Here is an 18977-nt window from a genome sequence, read left to right as displayed (position 1 = left end):
CGGGGCGCGTGACACGTACGCAAAAAAGGCGCTGGGGTCTTTAAACCCACAACAACCACTCGGAGAGCTTGTGAGCCTTTTTATGAGCATTTTCATTTTGCTCCTCTTTCACCACATTCCCCTCATATACTGAGTAATGGTAGATGAATGTGTGTGTGTGCGTGCACTGCTTCTCTCCACGTTGCCCTAAACGAACCAATTATGGGTGTTTATGTAGCCTTAATGCATGTAAGCGTCAGGAGAGAAACATTGCACCGCTCACCACCTAATCAATGAGGCCTTGCATGCTACACAGTCCCTCGTTTCTCTCCTATCATCCCTCCTTCTTCCCCGGTCACACCGACTCCAATTTTCTCTCCTTCCCTTCCTTATTGCTTTAATTAGCAAGAGACACGAGTAAAGCATCAGGTCAATTGGCCATGAAGAGAGTTTTAAAGTAGGCAAGGTGAAGCCATGGCATTAACACTAGCTTGGGTTTTAGATAGAATGTGGGGCAATTTCAGGTTCTGACATCAAGTAAGGTATAAAACAGGTTGCTGGACATACTGATCACACTGATCACAGCTGTCTTGTGTCAGGCCGCACTATTCCTCACATTAGACTTACTTCCATTGAAGTGCGTACCCTTTTGAATTTCAGAGAAATTTCCCAGCATGCCCCAGTATCAGGGCCATCATCATGGTCTCTTGTGGTTGCTGATATGGTTCTGTGGTTGTTTATTAATACATCCGTCACCCAGAAGTCATTATTACTTTAAAGTCATTATGATTCCAGAACCAAACACCTCTGGAGGCATTGTTGACAAACACACTGTTCCCCAGCGCGCTGGGCTACTTCCCTCTGCTCCGACCCCGGGGTCTAAGGTACCGCTGACCGGCCGTGTAGCCTTCCTCTCTCATGGCAGAGACAGATGTAGCACAGGAGGAGAGGAAAACCCCTGGGTATTTAGGACCCACCCTGGTGGGGCTGATAGGGCCGGAGCCCTGCTGTCAACAACAACGATTATTTACTGGGTCCGGCCCTTGGTGGAACCTGGACGGTGAAGGATCCTGATGGAGGATGATGATCACTCTTCCAGGGAGAGTAATTAATTTAATGAAGAGCATGTGAGCATGTGCAGTGTGAGGGATAGAGTGCAACATATTGTTGTTATTCACAGGTGACAGAGGGTATCCTGGGGGGGGGAGTGGGGGACAAGAAGGGCAGTTAATTGAAATTTCAAGAAAATGAGATTAGAAGATGATCACTGAAAAAACTGTTATGACAAAATAAAGGAGAAGTTTCCTTTCACCCTGCTGTTTTTTTTAAATATTCTAGACATGTATGAAAACTTTATAGAAAGAAACCACCTCCCCACAAAATACTGTAATTAGGACATCATATTTATAATTAGCTGCTCGCTGTCACTGTGACACGTTCCACGCCAACCTGCTGTCTCCCACAGAACCACCTTCGCTAATGAACCTAAGCGGAGTCAATGACTCAGGATGGGGAGGGGTGGGGTTTGGGGCTGAACAGTACAGTCTACATAACGGGAAGCCTTGTTTGGGTGTCGCACGTGCAGACACACACACCTGGGCTAAATAGTCTGGCTATTGCTAATATCTTGGCAGCGCTACTTCAGGAGACAGCGGCTCGTTACAGACTGCTGAGTCTGCTCTAATACCTGTGACAGCTCACTAATTTAGCCACAGGCCACTTAACATGGGTGTGAATCACGGGCTGCTTGGAACAGCCTGGCCATCCCCCCACCAGTGCTGTATGTGACCCCCCCCACCCTCAAAAACAGTCATTTAACCAGCAAGATGATGCACCAGCAGTTACAAACGCGAAATAATGAACCCTGCTGCCTCAGGTATTTATCACAAGGCAATCCGAGGCTTTTAGACATGCATTAAATTGGGTGGGGGTGGAAATTATTGTCTGATATACCATTGAACCTCATGTTTATTGATATTTCCATTCTGTAACGTGTGATTTAAATCTGACTGCAGATGTTGTCTAATTAGGAACAAATTGAAGATGCAGGAAAAATAAAGCTCATGCTCCAAATGACATCCAGCCTCATTTATTTATCACCTATTCACATCACAACTGACATAGACAGAACTCAACATCCACATGACATTATCCCCAACGTTCAACTCCCTTCTGGACTTCCTTGAATCAGTTATTTGACTGTTAAACAGCAGCCGTACCAGCAAATTAGACGCGGTGATTAAAAAAAACAAAAAAACAAACTGCTGACGCAGCAGAGCGGTGCGGCGCTCTGGTATGGACGCAATTCTCTGCGGTGCGTCTGCTGTCCTGCCACTGGCAGCTTGGCTGAGAGGGCGAGGTTTTCTGTCTCAGACCGGCTGGCTCACGACTCGCTTGGTCTTCTGGTCGCCCGCATCTCCTTCAGACGTCAGAGCAGGCCGGTCTCACCAATGCGCCTTTACAGGCCGCTTTCATGTGTCCTTTAATGAGGAAACCGCCGGCTTAGCAGCCGGCTATAAACAACAGGCGGATTGAAACACCCAGATATGAATCAGCTGCATAAGGCGGCAGGTCAGGACGGAGGCGTCGCTTTCTCTAAGGGGCATTTCGGAGCACCGCTGTCTGCAAAGCTGTTGTTGATATTCAGGTTTGAATGTGCTCCGAGTGTGGTCTGTTTATGAGGGAGGATAAATGCTTTTTCAAGCCAGAGACATGCTTTTCTTCATTCGAAGGTAGTCGCCACACAGACAAGTGCAAGCTTCCCGAAGAACAATAACGGAGTGAGTCATGAGCCCACGACACAACCCCTGCCACCAGCGGCGGCTCACCGCAGTCTGCAACAACTGCGGCTGCCACTTAGACAACAGCAACTCCATAAAATGTCGCAGAGAAACATCAGCCCGAGGGGGAAACTAGAAATAAAACCCAAACCACATTTGTGTGTTCACCCCCCCTGTCATTTCTTTGTGATGATGGAAATAAAGGCATCATCCGGAGATTATTTCACCCCTCTGACGTTCAGTGTTATATGAGCGTCTGCTGGACAGCTTCAGTTATCACGAAATCACTGTCTGGTGAAAAGCAACAGCCGAAACGCAACTGAAAATATATTAATTTTGTGAAATACAAAACATTTCACTTCAGTGGTTGCTTCAGAGCCTTATTCTATATTTGTGCTGACCATGTTGCTCCCATTTTTTAGAGTTACAAACTACTTCAGACAACCTGAGTGGTTCTTTGGACACAAATGTGGTTCAACATGCTGGGAAGGAATCAATATATTTGTTTGGCTTCATTAATTCTACAAAAATAGCCATTCTTTACTACCAAACACCTACACAAAAAATTAACAGTGCAACATACATACATGTGTGATCACACCAGAACATTACAAATAGTACATCTTTTATTTGTTGCTACAGTGTGACTAAAGATGCCTTTCTCAGAAACAAAATGCACAAGACATTAATACTTTTGAAAAAAAAAAATACCGGTACACATTCCCGCATATATACACTATGTGCAGCATAATTGTTTCAAACATTGAGGGGAAAAAATACATTTGTATCAAATGTACAAATTGTCAGTGGCAAAATAACACTATAGTTGGAAAAAAACAAAAATAAACACTACCCTGTGTTGAGCTACCCTGTAAGATATTGTGCAAACATTATCAAAAAGGAACTGGGTGCATCACTCTGCAATGTCCACAATACAAAAATAACTACAAAGATATTTCACAGGATTCAAAGCAGAATTGGTTAAACCAGTGAATATTGGACTAAAGTGCAACGAGGAATATTTGATCGGTCCAGCTTCGTGCTGGGGAAAAGCTCAGGTTTTGGAGAGTGGTGACTGGAATGCTTAATCCTTACAATACACTTGCATAGAATTTCCACCATTATCAGCTTCATAACTCAACATTTGCCCTTAACAGTAACAGCCTTTTTCGTGGGGGTAACAGTCTGAATGAACACTTGCAATCCCCTTAAAAACTACCCGATAGCATCAATAAACATAAAAGTGCACCTCCTCCTCATTTTCCACTCCCCTTTGCAAAAGCGAGACCCAGATTGTGTCTCTAGATACTGATCTAAGGTCAATTTTAGCATTTCTACCATGCAAAGGAAGACCTTTGAATAGAAAATATGAATTGGCTAATGCGATGAGGGGACACGTGTCGACATACAGTATGTTAATTGGTTCGCAAATCTGCGCCTGAGGCCGAGCCCACAATTTCTCCTGAGCATAGTGTGACAAGGGGCACTGGGGTGTGTAGGTGGTGCATATGTCTGCGTGTATTGCAAACCCCCCTCCCATTCACTGGCCTTCCTCCTCACGTAGGAACTGGAAGACAGATGAGAAGTCCTTGTTAGCGTAGCCACGGGAGCACATAACTCGGAAGATCTGGTGGGCGAGGGAACCCAGAGGGATGGGTGTCTTCGTGTTGGTGGCAGTGTTCTGAGCCAGACCAAGATCCTAGAAACAGAAGCACAGATGAATGTAATCTGCCTGGGTTTGGCGTCAGAGAGTGGCCATTTTTCAGCTCTAAGGTGGAAATGCCCAGATTGATGTATGCAGAACACATGTTGAGAGGGTATTAAGTGATACCCAGATGGACGAAACAATACAAAGACAAAGAATGACCCAGTTAATGCAGTGACTGTAAACGTAAGAGTGAAACACAGATGGGATGTTCAAAAGGAGGATGTAAAAAAGACAAAAGAACAGTTAAAGTGACACAGAGGAGCTAATTACAGGGTGGAGGCTTTGGGAAGAAAGAGGAATGGAAGAGCAGTTATTGTATGATTGGTCCTTTTAAAAACAGAGTTAATGATTTCAGTTGCATATCGGGGCAGTAACAGTATATAAACTACTGGCTGCCTCCCATCTGTCAAATGTGTGGATTTGCTGTTTTTGTCTGAATGGATCAGAAATGAGGTCAGTCAATCTCAGTCAGGGATTGAAAACCATATACAGAAAGAGTCACAAGCGATAAAGACGACAAATGGCAGGAGTCACCTTTGCCATCAGAGTGGTCCCAAAGCCACCCTGGTAGTTGTTGGCTGAAGGAACCCCCTCCATGACACCTGGGACAGGATTGTATGTATCGCTGGACCAGCAGCGACCCGAGGACATGTTGAGGATCTTCGTCAGCAGCTTTGGATCCAAACCCAGTCTAGGAAAAGGGGGGAAAACATACCGATCAGTAAGAATGTGCATCTAACATGACTCAGTCTGTGAGCAAATCCCCCTTTAGTTAATGTTCTAATCCAGAGTGTGCTGACAACTGTAAGTGCAAAAAGTCATGGTAAATAATTTAAAAAATGACTCTAAGAGGACCATGTAACAGGATGGATGAGGGCTGGGGGTGATTGCAGTGACCCCCTCTGAACCTCTTGCTAGGCTGTAACCATTCCTCAGTGTTAATGGCTGAAGGCTTTGTAACGCTGGCTAATGCAGTATTGATGTTTACCAGCGCATCTATCCTTCATCATCCCTCTTTCACAAAAGACCAAAGAGAAATGGCTGAGGAGCAGCAGAGCCCCACAGAAGGAGACATAAACCTTTTTTGCCGATCCACGGAAGCGCGCTTTTTTTTGTCGCCCTACTTTGCAGCAACCTACTTCAATATGAAAGTCAACAAATCTCCAGGCTATGAAGAGAGCAAGTAAATAAGACAGAACACATGCAGACAGAAGCTGGGAGTAAAACAAAGTGCCAACCATTACAGTGCAGAGGGTGTAACTATAGTGTCTGTGTAGTGCAGCTTTTGTATATTAAGGGTTTAAAGGCCAGTATAAAGTAGACCACATCAAGCTCTGGCTGCTTCAGTCTGCTGTTTCTTACAGGCCCATAACTCTATTCTGCTCTCAATATGACTATTAAACCATCATAGGTCCTTAAGGCCAGCAGCCAGCCAGCCTCCCCCCACCTGGCTCTTATTCTGACATTACTGCCACAGATTTTATTAGCTGTCTACTAACTAATTAAGAATGGGAATTGCATTTAAACTCTCTCTGCAACTCTCCCTCCTGTCTAACCCTCGGTCGCTCAGTGTCATTATTTATACAAAGATATTTCTAGAAATGTGCTGGGCAGTGACATGTTCAGCTTGTCTATACCTAGTGCTTATATATAATTAATAGGTGAGAGTATCTCTTCACCATTCTGCCTCTTTTCTCCTCTGCCTGTGCTGACACCTCTCTGTCTGAGGACTCTGGGGGACATATGTTTGACACAGCACACAACCCCCCCTTCCATATCTCTACACATGCACACACACCAGCAGGCAGCCCCTCCCTGCGTTCTGGGTCAGCAGCTGAAAAGGTTACTGGCTGAGCTACAATAAAGCGCGTCCGAGCGCGCACATCATTTGTTATAGCGGCCAGAGACGCTGACAGGGAGCTGTTGTCCTCTGTTAACGATAAATCAATGAAGATCCCCTCCTGCTCCCGTTGCGCACACGCGGCCGCTCATGAACGCACAACCGTGGGTTATTAGCCGGAGCGGGAGTGGTGTTTCTCGCCTGCGGTAATTTGCGTGGAGAAGGGAACATGTCACGCTTTAACAAGATTGACATGGATAAACACACAAAGACACGGATGGCGAGAGGAGCGCGGCGCGGCGTAATGCTGCTGCAGAATACAGTAATTCGGGAATAAGAAGCACAGATGAAAATAAAAGAACGTCAGGGGAGGTGGAGTTCATTTGCAGCAGATTCTCTTTCATGAGAATGGAATATATAAGTGCTACTGAGCTCACACACACAATTACATTCATGAAATTCACATACACATGTGTCACCTACGTTGAATTTAAACAGGCTTATGGTCATAATTCATGACTGCAGTAGGTTGATTTATCTAAATACGATAAAAATGGGCCTGAATATGAATTTCTGCATCTGTATTTCAATGGCTGCAGGTCTGGTATGCATGAATGAGTGCAGATACACAGGCATGTGAGGCGAACCTTAAGCTGTAAAAGTCTCATATACCATTCCAGGGCCAATTGCTGTCTCTCTTCTTCTTCTCCCCCTTTCATCTTCAAGTGCATCGTTAAAATCAACCCTCCCTCCGTCTCTCCCTCTGTCTCTCTCTCTATCCGCAGTCTCTTATCCTCCTCTTTCAATAACTGCTTGACTGCATTCAGATATAACAGAGGGGGGAAAGGAAGCCAAGAGGAGGGGGTGAAGGGATTAAAAGAAAAGAATAAAACAAGAAAGTAAAGAAAATAAGGAGGGTAAGAGGATGCGGGAAAGGCAGAGCATGTGTGTGCTCATAATTGTCATGCGTGGCCATTCCTTGCCCTAAGAGAACGTCATGCTCTGTTGGAGACGACTTGAGCTTCCATTCTGGATCAACAAATTAGCTCCATGAACAGAGCAGTGTGTGGGTGTGTGTGTGTGTGTGTGTGTGTGCGCCTGGCTGCCTGTCTGTGTATATGTAAAGAGAGGGCAGAATCACACACATATTGATAAGAGTGTAACGCCATCAACCAGCATGATAAAATGATATTACCTTTTCAGGTAAACTGGACCAGAATGCTGTTTTCTTTGTGGCGCCGAGTGTGTCACACATCTAAAAATACTTGCCTAAGGCCACAATGCAGCATAGGAGATTTATGGTTGTCCCTTGTCCGACAGTCATGGTCACAAGTTAAGAGAAAGCACTTGAAATCGGAATGAGAGAACAAGCATTCTATTAATAAAAAAAGATTTTACATGTAAACTACCAAGATGCTGCGTTTATATCCTGGCATATACAACAATGATGCGCACAGTGAGGAGATATCGTTCTAAACCTGCTGTCTCTGGTGTCGGCGGATGTAAATCTATTTCGACGCACGAGCATCACAGACTGTGGCAATGTGTAAATCTGTGTTGCTCCCTTAATGCCTCCATATTTCAGCAGCCTAGTGGGGGATTTATGTGTTACTACTCATGCCAATTTTCTTCCTTGGTCTCAGCATAGATAAATCAGCTGCAGTAGCACAGCTGCAGAGTAATTCTCACACACACACCAACTCATGTGCACACAAGCACCTTTCAAAATTCATGAACAGAGAAAAATGGGGTTTGGGACAGAAACTGCAAATAAAGGAGGTGCAAAAAAACTTCAAATTTGGATTATATTCTAATAATGACATGTGGTCATCTGGAATTAAAGTTACATTGCAGGCCTTATGATAATTGGTTTGGTCTAACTACGAATACTTCATATCCCATCATTCTTAGCTTCCAGTCTTAACAGGTCCTGTGCCACAATGAAGTGTGATGAATGATGGGACTTGGAGGTGACAGGATAGTGGCAACATGCTGGTGAAAGCTCAATCAGCAGATGTAAATCAGAGTCTGTGGCTCCACCTCCTCATCCATCTCTCTGACTCGGGGCGAGGCTGACCCCTTCACACTTTCATAAACTATACGTACGTACACAGACATTTGTAGTTCTATCTTTATGGGGACTTTCATTGACATAATATATCCCTGAGCCCCTAACCCAAACAACCCTTACCCCTAGAGCCAAAATATTCTCACTTTGCCAGTAAAATGTGTATTCTTTTCCCCACTTTTGAGAATGTACAAGAAAACACACAAACCCGCATTGAGGAAGTAAGTTGCTTCCACAGAAGCAGCCAAATCACCAAATCAAATGTCTGCGAGTTATATACAGTATATGCAGCCTGCTGTTATGATAATCATGCATCCACTCTTTATATAATAAACATTTTAACATTTCCAGATAAGACAATGCAAATACTCTCTTAATCAATAAATATTAATAATTAAAAAAAATCTATCTTTTCATATTAAACCTTGTATTTTATAGCCAGTAAAACCTGTCAGAGCTGCACGTCATGGTATGATTGTGAGCTTATTTTTCATTTCATGGCTTGGTTTTCCTCATTTAAAATGCAGCTTGCCATCAGCCACCAAACATTACATTAACCCTGCATTTGTGCATGAACTGTCTCATCCCTGCTTTTCTTTAACATAACAAGTCATAACGGTTTGAGTGAGAGTACCTGATTCCAAGGTTCATGGTCTCTGCTGTGCCAATCATCCCAATAGCCAGGAGCATATTGTTGCAGATCTTGGCTGCCTAGACAGCAGAAACAAAATGTAAATAGGCCTAAAGTGTGAAAATAAATTGATAGATATAGAACAGATACAATTCATTCAAAAGTCTGAGTCTGATTGTGCTGTTGGTTTTTAAGACTTTACCTGACCCGTCCCGACCTGTCCACAGTAGACCACATTGGCTCCCATGCAGGTGAGCAGCTCCTGGGCAGCCTGATATTCCTCCTCCACCCCACCAACCATGAAGGACAATTTGGCCAAACTGGCAGCTCCAACACCTAAAGACAGACCACACCTTTAAAGGCAGCAACGCCATTAACACATGTCTTGGGCAAATGTACAGATGAATCTCGCACAATGTAATATTTTATGAAACTATACAACATATAGCACAAATAAAGAAAAATAAATTTTTTGAACAACCACTTTATTTTAATACCCTCTCTGGTTAGACTATGTGTTTGTGTGACGAACTTATAATGAGACAGGCGCGTTAAGTATCGGTGCACCAGAGGGACAGAGGTATCTTTAAAAGCTGATTGCTGCCATCATCCATTGCACAATACTCTTGGGAATGCTTGCCTTTTGTCTTGTCATGCTCACTTTCTCTCTCACGCACACAGACACAATTCACACAGCTGTGACCCCCCCCCCCCCCAACACACAGCCACACGCACACAAACACAAGGGTATCTGTGACAGGCGTGAGGGGTAATTAACTTTACACTTTATCATGTTCAATTAGGCATCCCTCCCCATGCCTGCTGGCTTAAGGAGCGTGCCATGTTGTGGGAGGAAACAGCACCACCACTGCACCCTCCAACAATCCACAGGGACCTTAATGCACAATAAAAAGCCTTATCAAATGGATTTTGTACCCAGTCTGAATGAACAAATAACTATTTTTGTCAAGGTGAAAAAAAGCCACCACCTGCCATTTGATCTAACATAAGCTTTGGAGTGTGTGGATCTGTAGTGTGGACCTGAAACCCAAATGCAAACAGCGAAAGAGTTTTATCCATTAAAACTCCATCTAAAAGAGGCATTTTATTTCCTCCACTCACTGAATAAGGTGATGCTTGAGAGGCCTTCATAGCAGAAAACAAATTGGTTCAAGCAAAACTTGTCTGGTAGTAGGTCAAATTACAGTCATACGTAGGTAATTATACTTTTAAAGCCTTCAGTCCTTCTATTCAGTCACTTATGAACTGGTAAAGGCAGACTAAGAGTCACGGGATTCCACTGTGTTTTATAGGTGTCCACAAATCCAATTTCTTTAAAGGCCTCTTAACAATGAAAGACTTATTATGTCACTGTTAAAAGCAAATTGGAAAGGTCATAACAACTGAAATCACAACAGTGAAATAATAATAGAGGAGAAGAACCTTACTTTATAATTATAGATCACCTATCCTTTGATATAAATCTATTTGTCACCTCTTTTTCTTAACTGGTGCTGTCAAGTGTGTGTTGATGCCAGTACACCATATTTGTGTGTGTGTGTGTGTGTGTGTGTGAGTGCTAAACTGTCAGTGGGTCATTAATGCCACATAATGAAGCCTGAGGCCCACGCAGCGGCAGCTGCCTGTGGACACACGCTTAACATACGGCAGCTCTGCACACAAATCCTGCACGCATATGGAACAGAACATGAACATGAAGGATTCTTTTTAAACTCACTTTATAAATAGTGAAGTAATGATATCAACATTGACTGTATAACAGTAGTATTCTTTATCAAGTATGAAAACACACCTACACACACAGCAGTGTGACAACTGTTCTGGTTCATTAGTAGAGATCACTGTTCGCTGGCGACTAAAGAGTGGATTATTGATAACGCAGTCAAAGTCCTGATCAATAATCTTACTTCAGTAAAGGAGGAGTGAAACGACACAAGAAGACACCGGGGGAGGGAAAGAAGCAGAGTCGAAAGCGGAGGGAGAAACCGATCTTCCTCCTTGTACCTCCCAGTTTCCCTCCCAACTCTCCCTCCCTCAAATTAACTAATCACCCATAATAAGCTCTTATGATCTGTAGTGGATTTCTATCGGCACTGACAAGGGGGTGATGGAAGATGCTCGCTGGTGGAAAAATAACACATCATTAGCATAAAAATGTGTGTGTGTGCAAAAGTTGGGAGTTATTAGACTGTTCATTATGCATCTGTGTAACTCTATAAAATAGTGTTTGTGTGTGTGTGTGCATGTGTGTGCGTATCAGAGAGAGAGAGAGAAAGAGAAGGAGGTTTGGGGGGGGCATTCCTTTTTGGACTGGTCCTGTCAGAGACGGATTAAAGAGGAATTCTAATGAGGCTACCAGAGCGCCGGGTTTGCCTGGCTCATCCATCCCAGCGGGAGTGACAGTCCTGGATCGTTAGCACTGCACAACTACACAACGCCCCCTGGGGGGGTGGTGGTGGTGCAAGGCAAGGAAGGTGTATGCATGGGGGTTTGGGATGGGCGGGGGGCACAGGAAAGTACAGGATTTAACAAGATGAAAAGTACAGAAGGATGTAAATGTTAAAAAGGCACCGAAAATGCAGAAGCAATGCTCCAGTATTTATTAGCTTCTATTTGAGGAATTTGAATTGGCATCTTTCATTATTCCTGACTAGAAGTTTTCAGTGTAGTCCCAATACAGAGGTTTAACACAGTGTGTATAGATACTTGAGCTAACTGTTGCTTAATCGAGCTGATCAGACTGATCTTGGATGATTTAACCCTGACTTATTAATATATTTGAGAATCATGATACTATAATTTGAACTCTGATAATGAAAAACTGCTTAAGGCAGCAATTACATCTCTCTCCCCTGTTTTCTGCTTCCTTTTCTGCAGGACCAAGAGGATTTTTAATCATTTCAGAAAAGTCATGCCCATTTATATCGCCAAATGTTTTAATGACACCTACCTTCTCACTCTTCCAAATGTCCTTAGGGAAATATTCCTAAAGCACGCTCAACTTAGTTGGAGTTTTAATCATTAGAATGACAGTACTGTCATAGGACACAGCATCTTTCAGCTCAAAATTCATTCCCTTCAGAGACGCATATCTATATGTGAATGTCTTCATCGTGTCTTAATCTAATCGGCCCTTTTAAATTGTTTAACTATTTGCCGTGACAGTGAAACCAAGGATGTGGATTGGTTTGCCCTGTTTGTACTGAACACTAAATTCATTAGCACTTCTTTCATTACACAAAAAAGAATCAACCAGAGCAATTCACGGCGGCCTTATAACCTTTTAAACGGCTGCCTTTGATGTGGGGCGTCTATGTATGAAACGAGCAAGGATCTGTATGTGTGTGCACGTGTGTACCAGGGACAGGTGGAGATCCAAGAGCTGGCTGCCTATAAGACATCAGTTTGAGATTCTGGGGCCGTTTCTCCGGGTTACGAGCTGCATGTAAACCAGTAGGCACTTTTTATTGGCAGTGGGCTTAAATTAAACGGCGGCGTATTTGAGAATAAGAGGGTGTGCAAACAACACAAAGTCACACACACAATGAGAAAACGGAATATCTATGGTAATGAATGACGCATTTAACAAAGTGTTCCAACCCCGTGTTTTTCTGCCCTAAAGGACATATGTAAAAGCACTCATCATCTGTAATAGTGTTGGAGCTCTTCCAGGCGGCGTATTTTCTTAAGGGATAATGTAACTGCTGCCATTAATAGAATAAACTACTTTAGGAATATGCACATCATATTAAACCTCAACACACAAATTCAAATGAGCAAATATATACGACCCTGTCTGTTATATTTAAAGCTGTACATGTGTAAGGATAATGCACAGGCTTGGTCACAATCATATTATATATAATTCAATTCAGGAATAAAGGCCTCAATTTCCTCACTTGCAGTAAGGTAGTGGGTTTACAATGTTTACAGGCCATCCACACAGCCTCCTGTCACCATTATAGTTACAAGGCACCAAGGGCAAAACTCAAACACAAAACACAAACTGAAGGCAAAGACCGACTTCAGAAAGTCGAGGTGAAGCAATAATTCATCTGTGGGTACTTCAGCTATCTTAAAAGTTTAGTTTGCCCTTCCTTTCTATTGACCACCAGACCAGCATCATTATCATCAATAAATGCTGCATTCTCCAAACCGGAGGCCGTTCGTTGGTAGGTGACAGAGGCTGAAGGGAGCGGGAGAGTCTGCGATCAATCCTCTCCCTGGCCCAGAGAGACTCATCTTAGATCGAGCAAGTTAATAATGATCCCCAATTAGTCTGTTAGCAGTCGGGGACACAGACATAGACACACACACCCAAGTGCTTGCAAATACTGACCTTCAAACAGACAGGGTGCTTATTCGCTTTTAGATGAGATAGAGTGGCGCGCAAGTTGACGTGTGGTTTGGATTTGATGGACGGAGACAATTTATGAGTCGTGGACCAGCTGACTATCTGCGCACACACACACACACACGCACACACACAAAAACACACACACACACAACATTGGGGCAGGGATGAGAGGGCCAATCCCCAGCTGTTGTTGGTCCACCTCCATCTGGAGCATGGGCTCAAGCCCCCTGTCACCAGCCCTCCATCATCACCAGCTCTGCTCACTTAACCACCCCCATAGACTCCCTCCCACTCCCCCAATCCTTCCTCTGTGTCACCAGAACAAGTCAGTGTGAGGCTTGTTATGCAAATCGCGTCTTTGGATCACTGACTGTTCTGTAGTGGTGGTAAGCCATCAATGTGACAGACCGTGGCAGCACCACCCTCCCTTCCCATCCAACCCAATTCCTTAACCTTAACAATGTCAGAGAAATCATCAGCAACCTTCTCCACACGGTCCGCAGGCTGTCAGGCTCATCTTCTCAATTAATCCGATACTTAGACTGAATTAGTTTGGCTCTTGTTCCGTCCTCTGATCATAACTACAAATAGGACATTGCTTCTTTGGGATAGGGATATTTTTAAAAAGTCAATTAAATGGTTTAATTGTTAGACTGAAAATAAAATCTGAACTTTAACCTAAAATTTGTCCTTTCTAAAATGTCACAGTAAAGGTCAGAGATGAATGTACCTTTTAACCACAGTAGAACATATTGTTTAAACGGGAAAAGAAGTAGAAGAAACTGGTTGTTGTGAAGCTGGTGGGAAAATCATTCGAGACATGAGTGAATTGGCAGCAGAAAATGATGAAGCAGCTGGTGCCAGGTCTGGTTTGAACAAGTTCCTGCAAGCTGAAGGATGACGTTCGAACTGTCCGTAAATGACACACTGCAACTCCTGGTCTTCACTTTATGTGGTATGGATATGATTAGAGTGGTGTTGAGATTCAGTCTTAATGGGTAGTTAGCTGAGAATTAAAAGGGCTCACAAACAAGCAACATTAGCCCGAGTGGCCTCGGTCCCAAACAGCTAGACGCGCGCAAGCTTTCATCTTAAGGGACAGCCCTGTTTGCAGCGTTGGGAAAACACAGTGAAAGTTTTTGAGGGCTTTTTAAGGCCGTCGTCTGCTAGAATCATGGCAGCCCACCATGGGCACAAACACACAAACGCTGGCATTCTAATTACTGCTAAGGACCCTACGACTTGTTAGCTGGGGCTTCTATTTTTGCCCTTACCGTGCCAACACCCTGGTCCTGGGACATCAGAACGTGTTTTGTTGTGGGTCTATTTTGAATGCAGATGCTTTTATTTATAACAAACACTGGCAAAGCTGTCTAAGAACAAGTATGTTCTGTATGTGTATTGTGCCGGCACAGAAAATAAAAGTGCATGTGTGCCTGATTATACAGAGCACATCTGTCCCACGGGGCTAAAGCCAAAATGTGCAATGTGCAAGAACAGAAACCAGCAGGAAGCCTGTAAGAAGGCAATGGATTGTTTTTTTCAACTCTAATATAGAGTTCACAGCCAAATCTGTTGATGCGGATGATATAAACATGTTAATCTGAAAAGCATGCCTCCCTAAAAGGAACCCTTCACTTGCTTTACAAAAATAGATGACTACAAAACAGAAAAACCTCACAACTTGTAAGATATTGGAGCTCGTGTGTGCAAACTTGGACTGGATAATGTTTTATTTTTAAATAATTTAAATGTTTGGCAAGCACCTTTTTGTATTTCCTATTTTACTGAATAACACACACACACACACACACACACACAAACCTGAAGCGTATGCCCTATTTGGGGAGAGTGCCATCTTCTGGTTGGAAGAGAGCATGCAACTTCATGTCCCATCCAGGGACGTCAAAAGTGGGGTGGGGAACTAAACATGGTCCCATGAGTTTGCTTATTCTTGACTCTACTGATAAATTATTGGATTCTTGAATTTTAGCTTTTTCTATGGCTTCCTATGGTGTGGGACACCTTCAAATAAGCTCTATATTCAATTTTTAATGCTAAAATATGAAGGAAACAGGTTTCGGTTATATTAAAGGAATTGACGGTCACAAATACCTCTGAAATGAGGCCATTTCAGGTAAATAACTTGCTAAAAGCACTTTCAAAAACGGCTTATGGCTGCATCTGCATGACAATGAGCGTGTAGGTTTGTTTGAAAATGAGTGCCTGTGCGAATGGAAGAAGAATGTCTGCAGCCCTAGAAGCCAGAGGTACTGGGTAAATCATTGGTCATCTCAAGCCAGTAAAACAAGCTTCGCTGAGAGAGGAAGAACCTTCACAGAGGAGTGCACATACGCTGTGCACTGTCTATAGTATGTAAACAGTGTTAAGAGTGTAGCAGGCTTTAGGCTGTGATCTCGCGGACTGCCGTCAGGCCGGTCTCCTGACGCCAGCTGGCAAACATTTCTGCGTGTGTCAAGTGTGTGTTTGTATGAGAGGAGACGTGGGCTACAGTGCGTATGCGCAAATTTTGTAATGAATGCAAAACGAGTAAGATCGGCGCTCCAGCAGCAGTGGGATACGGAGAGCCGATATACCCTGGCCGAACGAAAGTATATGTGAATAAGAAAGAAAAGAGGAAAAGAGGAAGATGGACAGTTTTACTGCAAGGTGTCTCCGTGTCTTATCTCCCAGCTCTCCTCTGCAACACGCAAGGGCAGTTTCTCTCCTCTTTATGACTCTTTATCTGACATGAAAGGCACTAACATGAGATACCCGCCATTACGGCTCCATCAACATGAAAAGCCCTGACATGGGATTCTCTGCCACGGCTCGGCCCATTAAGGGTGACTGCTGATCCTGTGCTCTGTCAAACAGCCATCACAACCAGACAGCACCGACATAATGAGGACTTAAAACCTTAACCTTGCCTTTAAGACCCCTGGTCAAAAGCAGCAATAAAACCTCAAGAGGGCACCTACCGGCTGGCCCGCTCAGTAATTACAACCAATGTGTTAGCATGAACCGAAAAGGTCCCAGTATATACATAAGAGTGTAAGATGGTAGAAAAGATAAAAACTGAGAGGGTCATTGGCCTATCATTATGATCAGTATCCTCAAATGAACAAACCCATCAGCCTTATTCTGCTTTTGATCCTGTTGCAGTACCTCTGCCCTCCGTTTATACTCTGACAGCAATGGCCTTTATGGGAGAAATAAAGCCCGTGGCACTGTTTCTCCAGACGCAGCTTATATATTAAAAACCAACTACGCTGTTAATCTTTAAACCAACTTGAAATGGCTAATTATTCAGGAACCTTTTTGTTTCAGATTTACATTTTCAGGAAGTGTTTTCAAAGGACATGAATGAAGTCATTCAGAGGAAATCAGGTAGACCAGCCAGATCAGGGCAAGTGGAGCAATAAAGACCAAAATAGATAGTGTGTGGTGCAAATAACATGAAATGTTAACTTATGTCTGTTGTTTAATCAAGGTTAGCCACAGTTTCTACCTCCTGTCACCGGCGCATCCATGAACACGGCTCCCATTTTCTCTGCTGCGACTGCCATTTCTTTTGAGACAGCTGGATCGATGGTTGAGGAGTCAATCAACAGTGTCCCCTTCTTCACCTTCCTGATTGAATTAAGAAAAAAAAGGGGGGGGGGATTTTTCTCCCATCGAGCTTCGCTCTTTCCACATGAGCACAGGGCTGTAAAGGTTTATCAAAAGGACAGCGTCAAAGGAAAGCTGGCTTACTTGAGGATGCCATTTGGTCCGGTGTAAACCTCGAGGACATTCGGAGTGGAAGGAAGCATTGTGATGATGCGATCTGCTCTCTCCGCCACCTCTCCTGGAGAGTCCACTACCTAAACACCAGTGGATCATTGAGAAAATTAGTAGCACGATCAAAATAATTCACAGATAAGAGCAAGCACCTAGCAAACGTGCATGCCTTCTGAAGGAGACTTTCACTTGACTGAGTGGTGTAAATTCATTAATATTGTCTGGTTCAGACCCACATTAACATAATCTGTGTTGTGTATTTGTGTTGTGTTAACCTAATGTTACCTGAGCACCGATGTCTTGCAGCTCCTTGCAAGACTCAGGGAAGAGATCAGTGGCAATAATTGGATAACCGTTCTTTAATAGGTTTTTGGCCATGGGGCTGCCCATGTTTCCCAGACCTATAAAGCCCACCGGTGTTTTTGAGGCCATCGACCGTGACAAACCTAGAGAAAGATCACAAAGACGGCGAGAATAAAAGAGATCACAGATGTGCCACCACGATTAACATTGATACATCAAAAATCCAAACATTTGATTTTAATTACACTTGACGCACATTTACACCCAACACTGGGAAGTCTGGCCAGGCTTCGTTAATGCAATTAATCGACCAGACGGCAACAAAAGGATAAGGCCCGCAGCCCGAACCAGCAAACCTTTGCTAATTTTAAGCCCACACTGCAAGGATAATTATAAACCACTCTTGGTTAGTATTCATTAATTAGCTATCCATAATAAATTTGTTTTGTCAATAAGGAACTTTCTGAATACGATCTGCTGGTACGATGTAATATCAGAACATTATGACAGACTGCACATGAGAGGACAAGCCTATGCATGATGTGAGCAGGGAGTTACCAGCAAAAACACAACATTCCTGTACAATGCACTCTTGTAATGCTCACTGCACTACACACACAAACAAATCAAACAAAAACTATATGTATGAACCAACCTACAGCTGAATGTTAGCATTCTTCACAAAATTAAATAATGAAATAACATTCATCTGCAAAATTTAGCATTTGGGATTGCTCAATGAAATGCAAAAACAATAGGAAATGAAGCAATGAAGTCAAAACCATTAAGGTGTGTAGTTTGTGCAGCGCTAATTATTGGACTTTCTAAACTAATTTTACATAAATCACAGGAGTGATTATCTACTTATGACTACTAGGACGTTGTTACTTTAAATAAGGTGTTCCTGGCCAATGGCTGAGACTCATTTTAGAGGCACAAACACATTGACTGAACAGCGCGCGCACACACAGACACACACAGACAGACACAGACACACACAGACAGACACAGACACAGACACAGACACACACACACACACACACACACACACACACACACACAGCAGGTGGTTAACAAAGGGACATTGTGTCAAGACACAAACTGCAATGCCAGAAAGTGTGTGTGTGTACACACATTGCAGTTTAACAAGCTAGCAGCTAACAGACCGGCGCAAACAATATGGTGCGCTAACGTTTCCTTATGAACGCTATCTAAGAGCAAAACCGCCGCGACCCGACGGATGAAATCAAATACCTTACCGCATGCAGTGTCGATATTATTTTTCCGCTTTAACAATGCATTTCTTGTCACTCTAAATACAGCAGCCATGCTTTTCCCCCCTCTTGACCTCAGTATACAGTGACAGCTGCTGTCATGCCAGCCTCGCCAAGCGAACTGTTATGATTGACGTCAGATTTGACCAATATAAGTGTTCGGATCTTTCCACAGCCAATAAATAATAAGTAAAGGCGGGACATCCTGTGCTTTTCCTTAATGCCGTTTAGCC

The 18977-nt window shown here is 43.5% G+C and overlaps 1 protein-coding gene across 1 annotated transcript; it reads right to left on the bottom strand.

Moving 5' to 3' along the window:
• Positions 1-2619: 2619 nt before the first annotated feature.
• On the bottom strand, positions 2620-18885 carry hibadha (3-hydroxyisobutyrate dehydrogenase a). The gene is made up of 8 exons (XM_003968989.3): positions 18730-18885; positions 17453-17613; positions 17141-17250; positions 16896-17017; positions 9209-9342; positions 9010-9086; positions 5002-5158; positions 2620-4458 (listed from the first exon to the last, which is right to left on the bottom strand). The coding sequence occupies exons 1-8, from the start codon at positions 18797-18799 to the stop codon at positions 4300-4302; spliced, it is 990 nt and encodes a 329-aa protein (XP_003969038.1). The 5' UTR covers positions 18800-18885; the 3' UTR covers positions 2620-4299.
• Positions 18886-18977: the final 92 nt, after the last annotated feature.

Source organism: Takifugu rubripes, chromosome 12, assembly GCF_901000725.2.
Source record: "Takifugu rubripes chromosome 12, fTakRub1.2, whole genome shotgun sequence".
Lineage (NCBI taxonomy): Eukaryota > Metazoa > Chordata > Actinopteri > Tetraodontiformes > Tetraodontidae > Takifugu > Takifugu rubripes.
The sequence above is the reverse complement of the archived record's forward strand: the minus strand, read 5'-3'. Positions and strand labels throughout refer to the sequence as shown.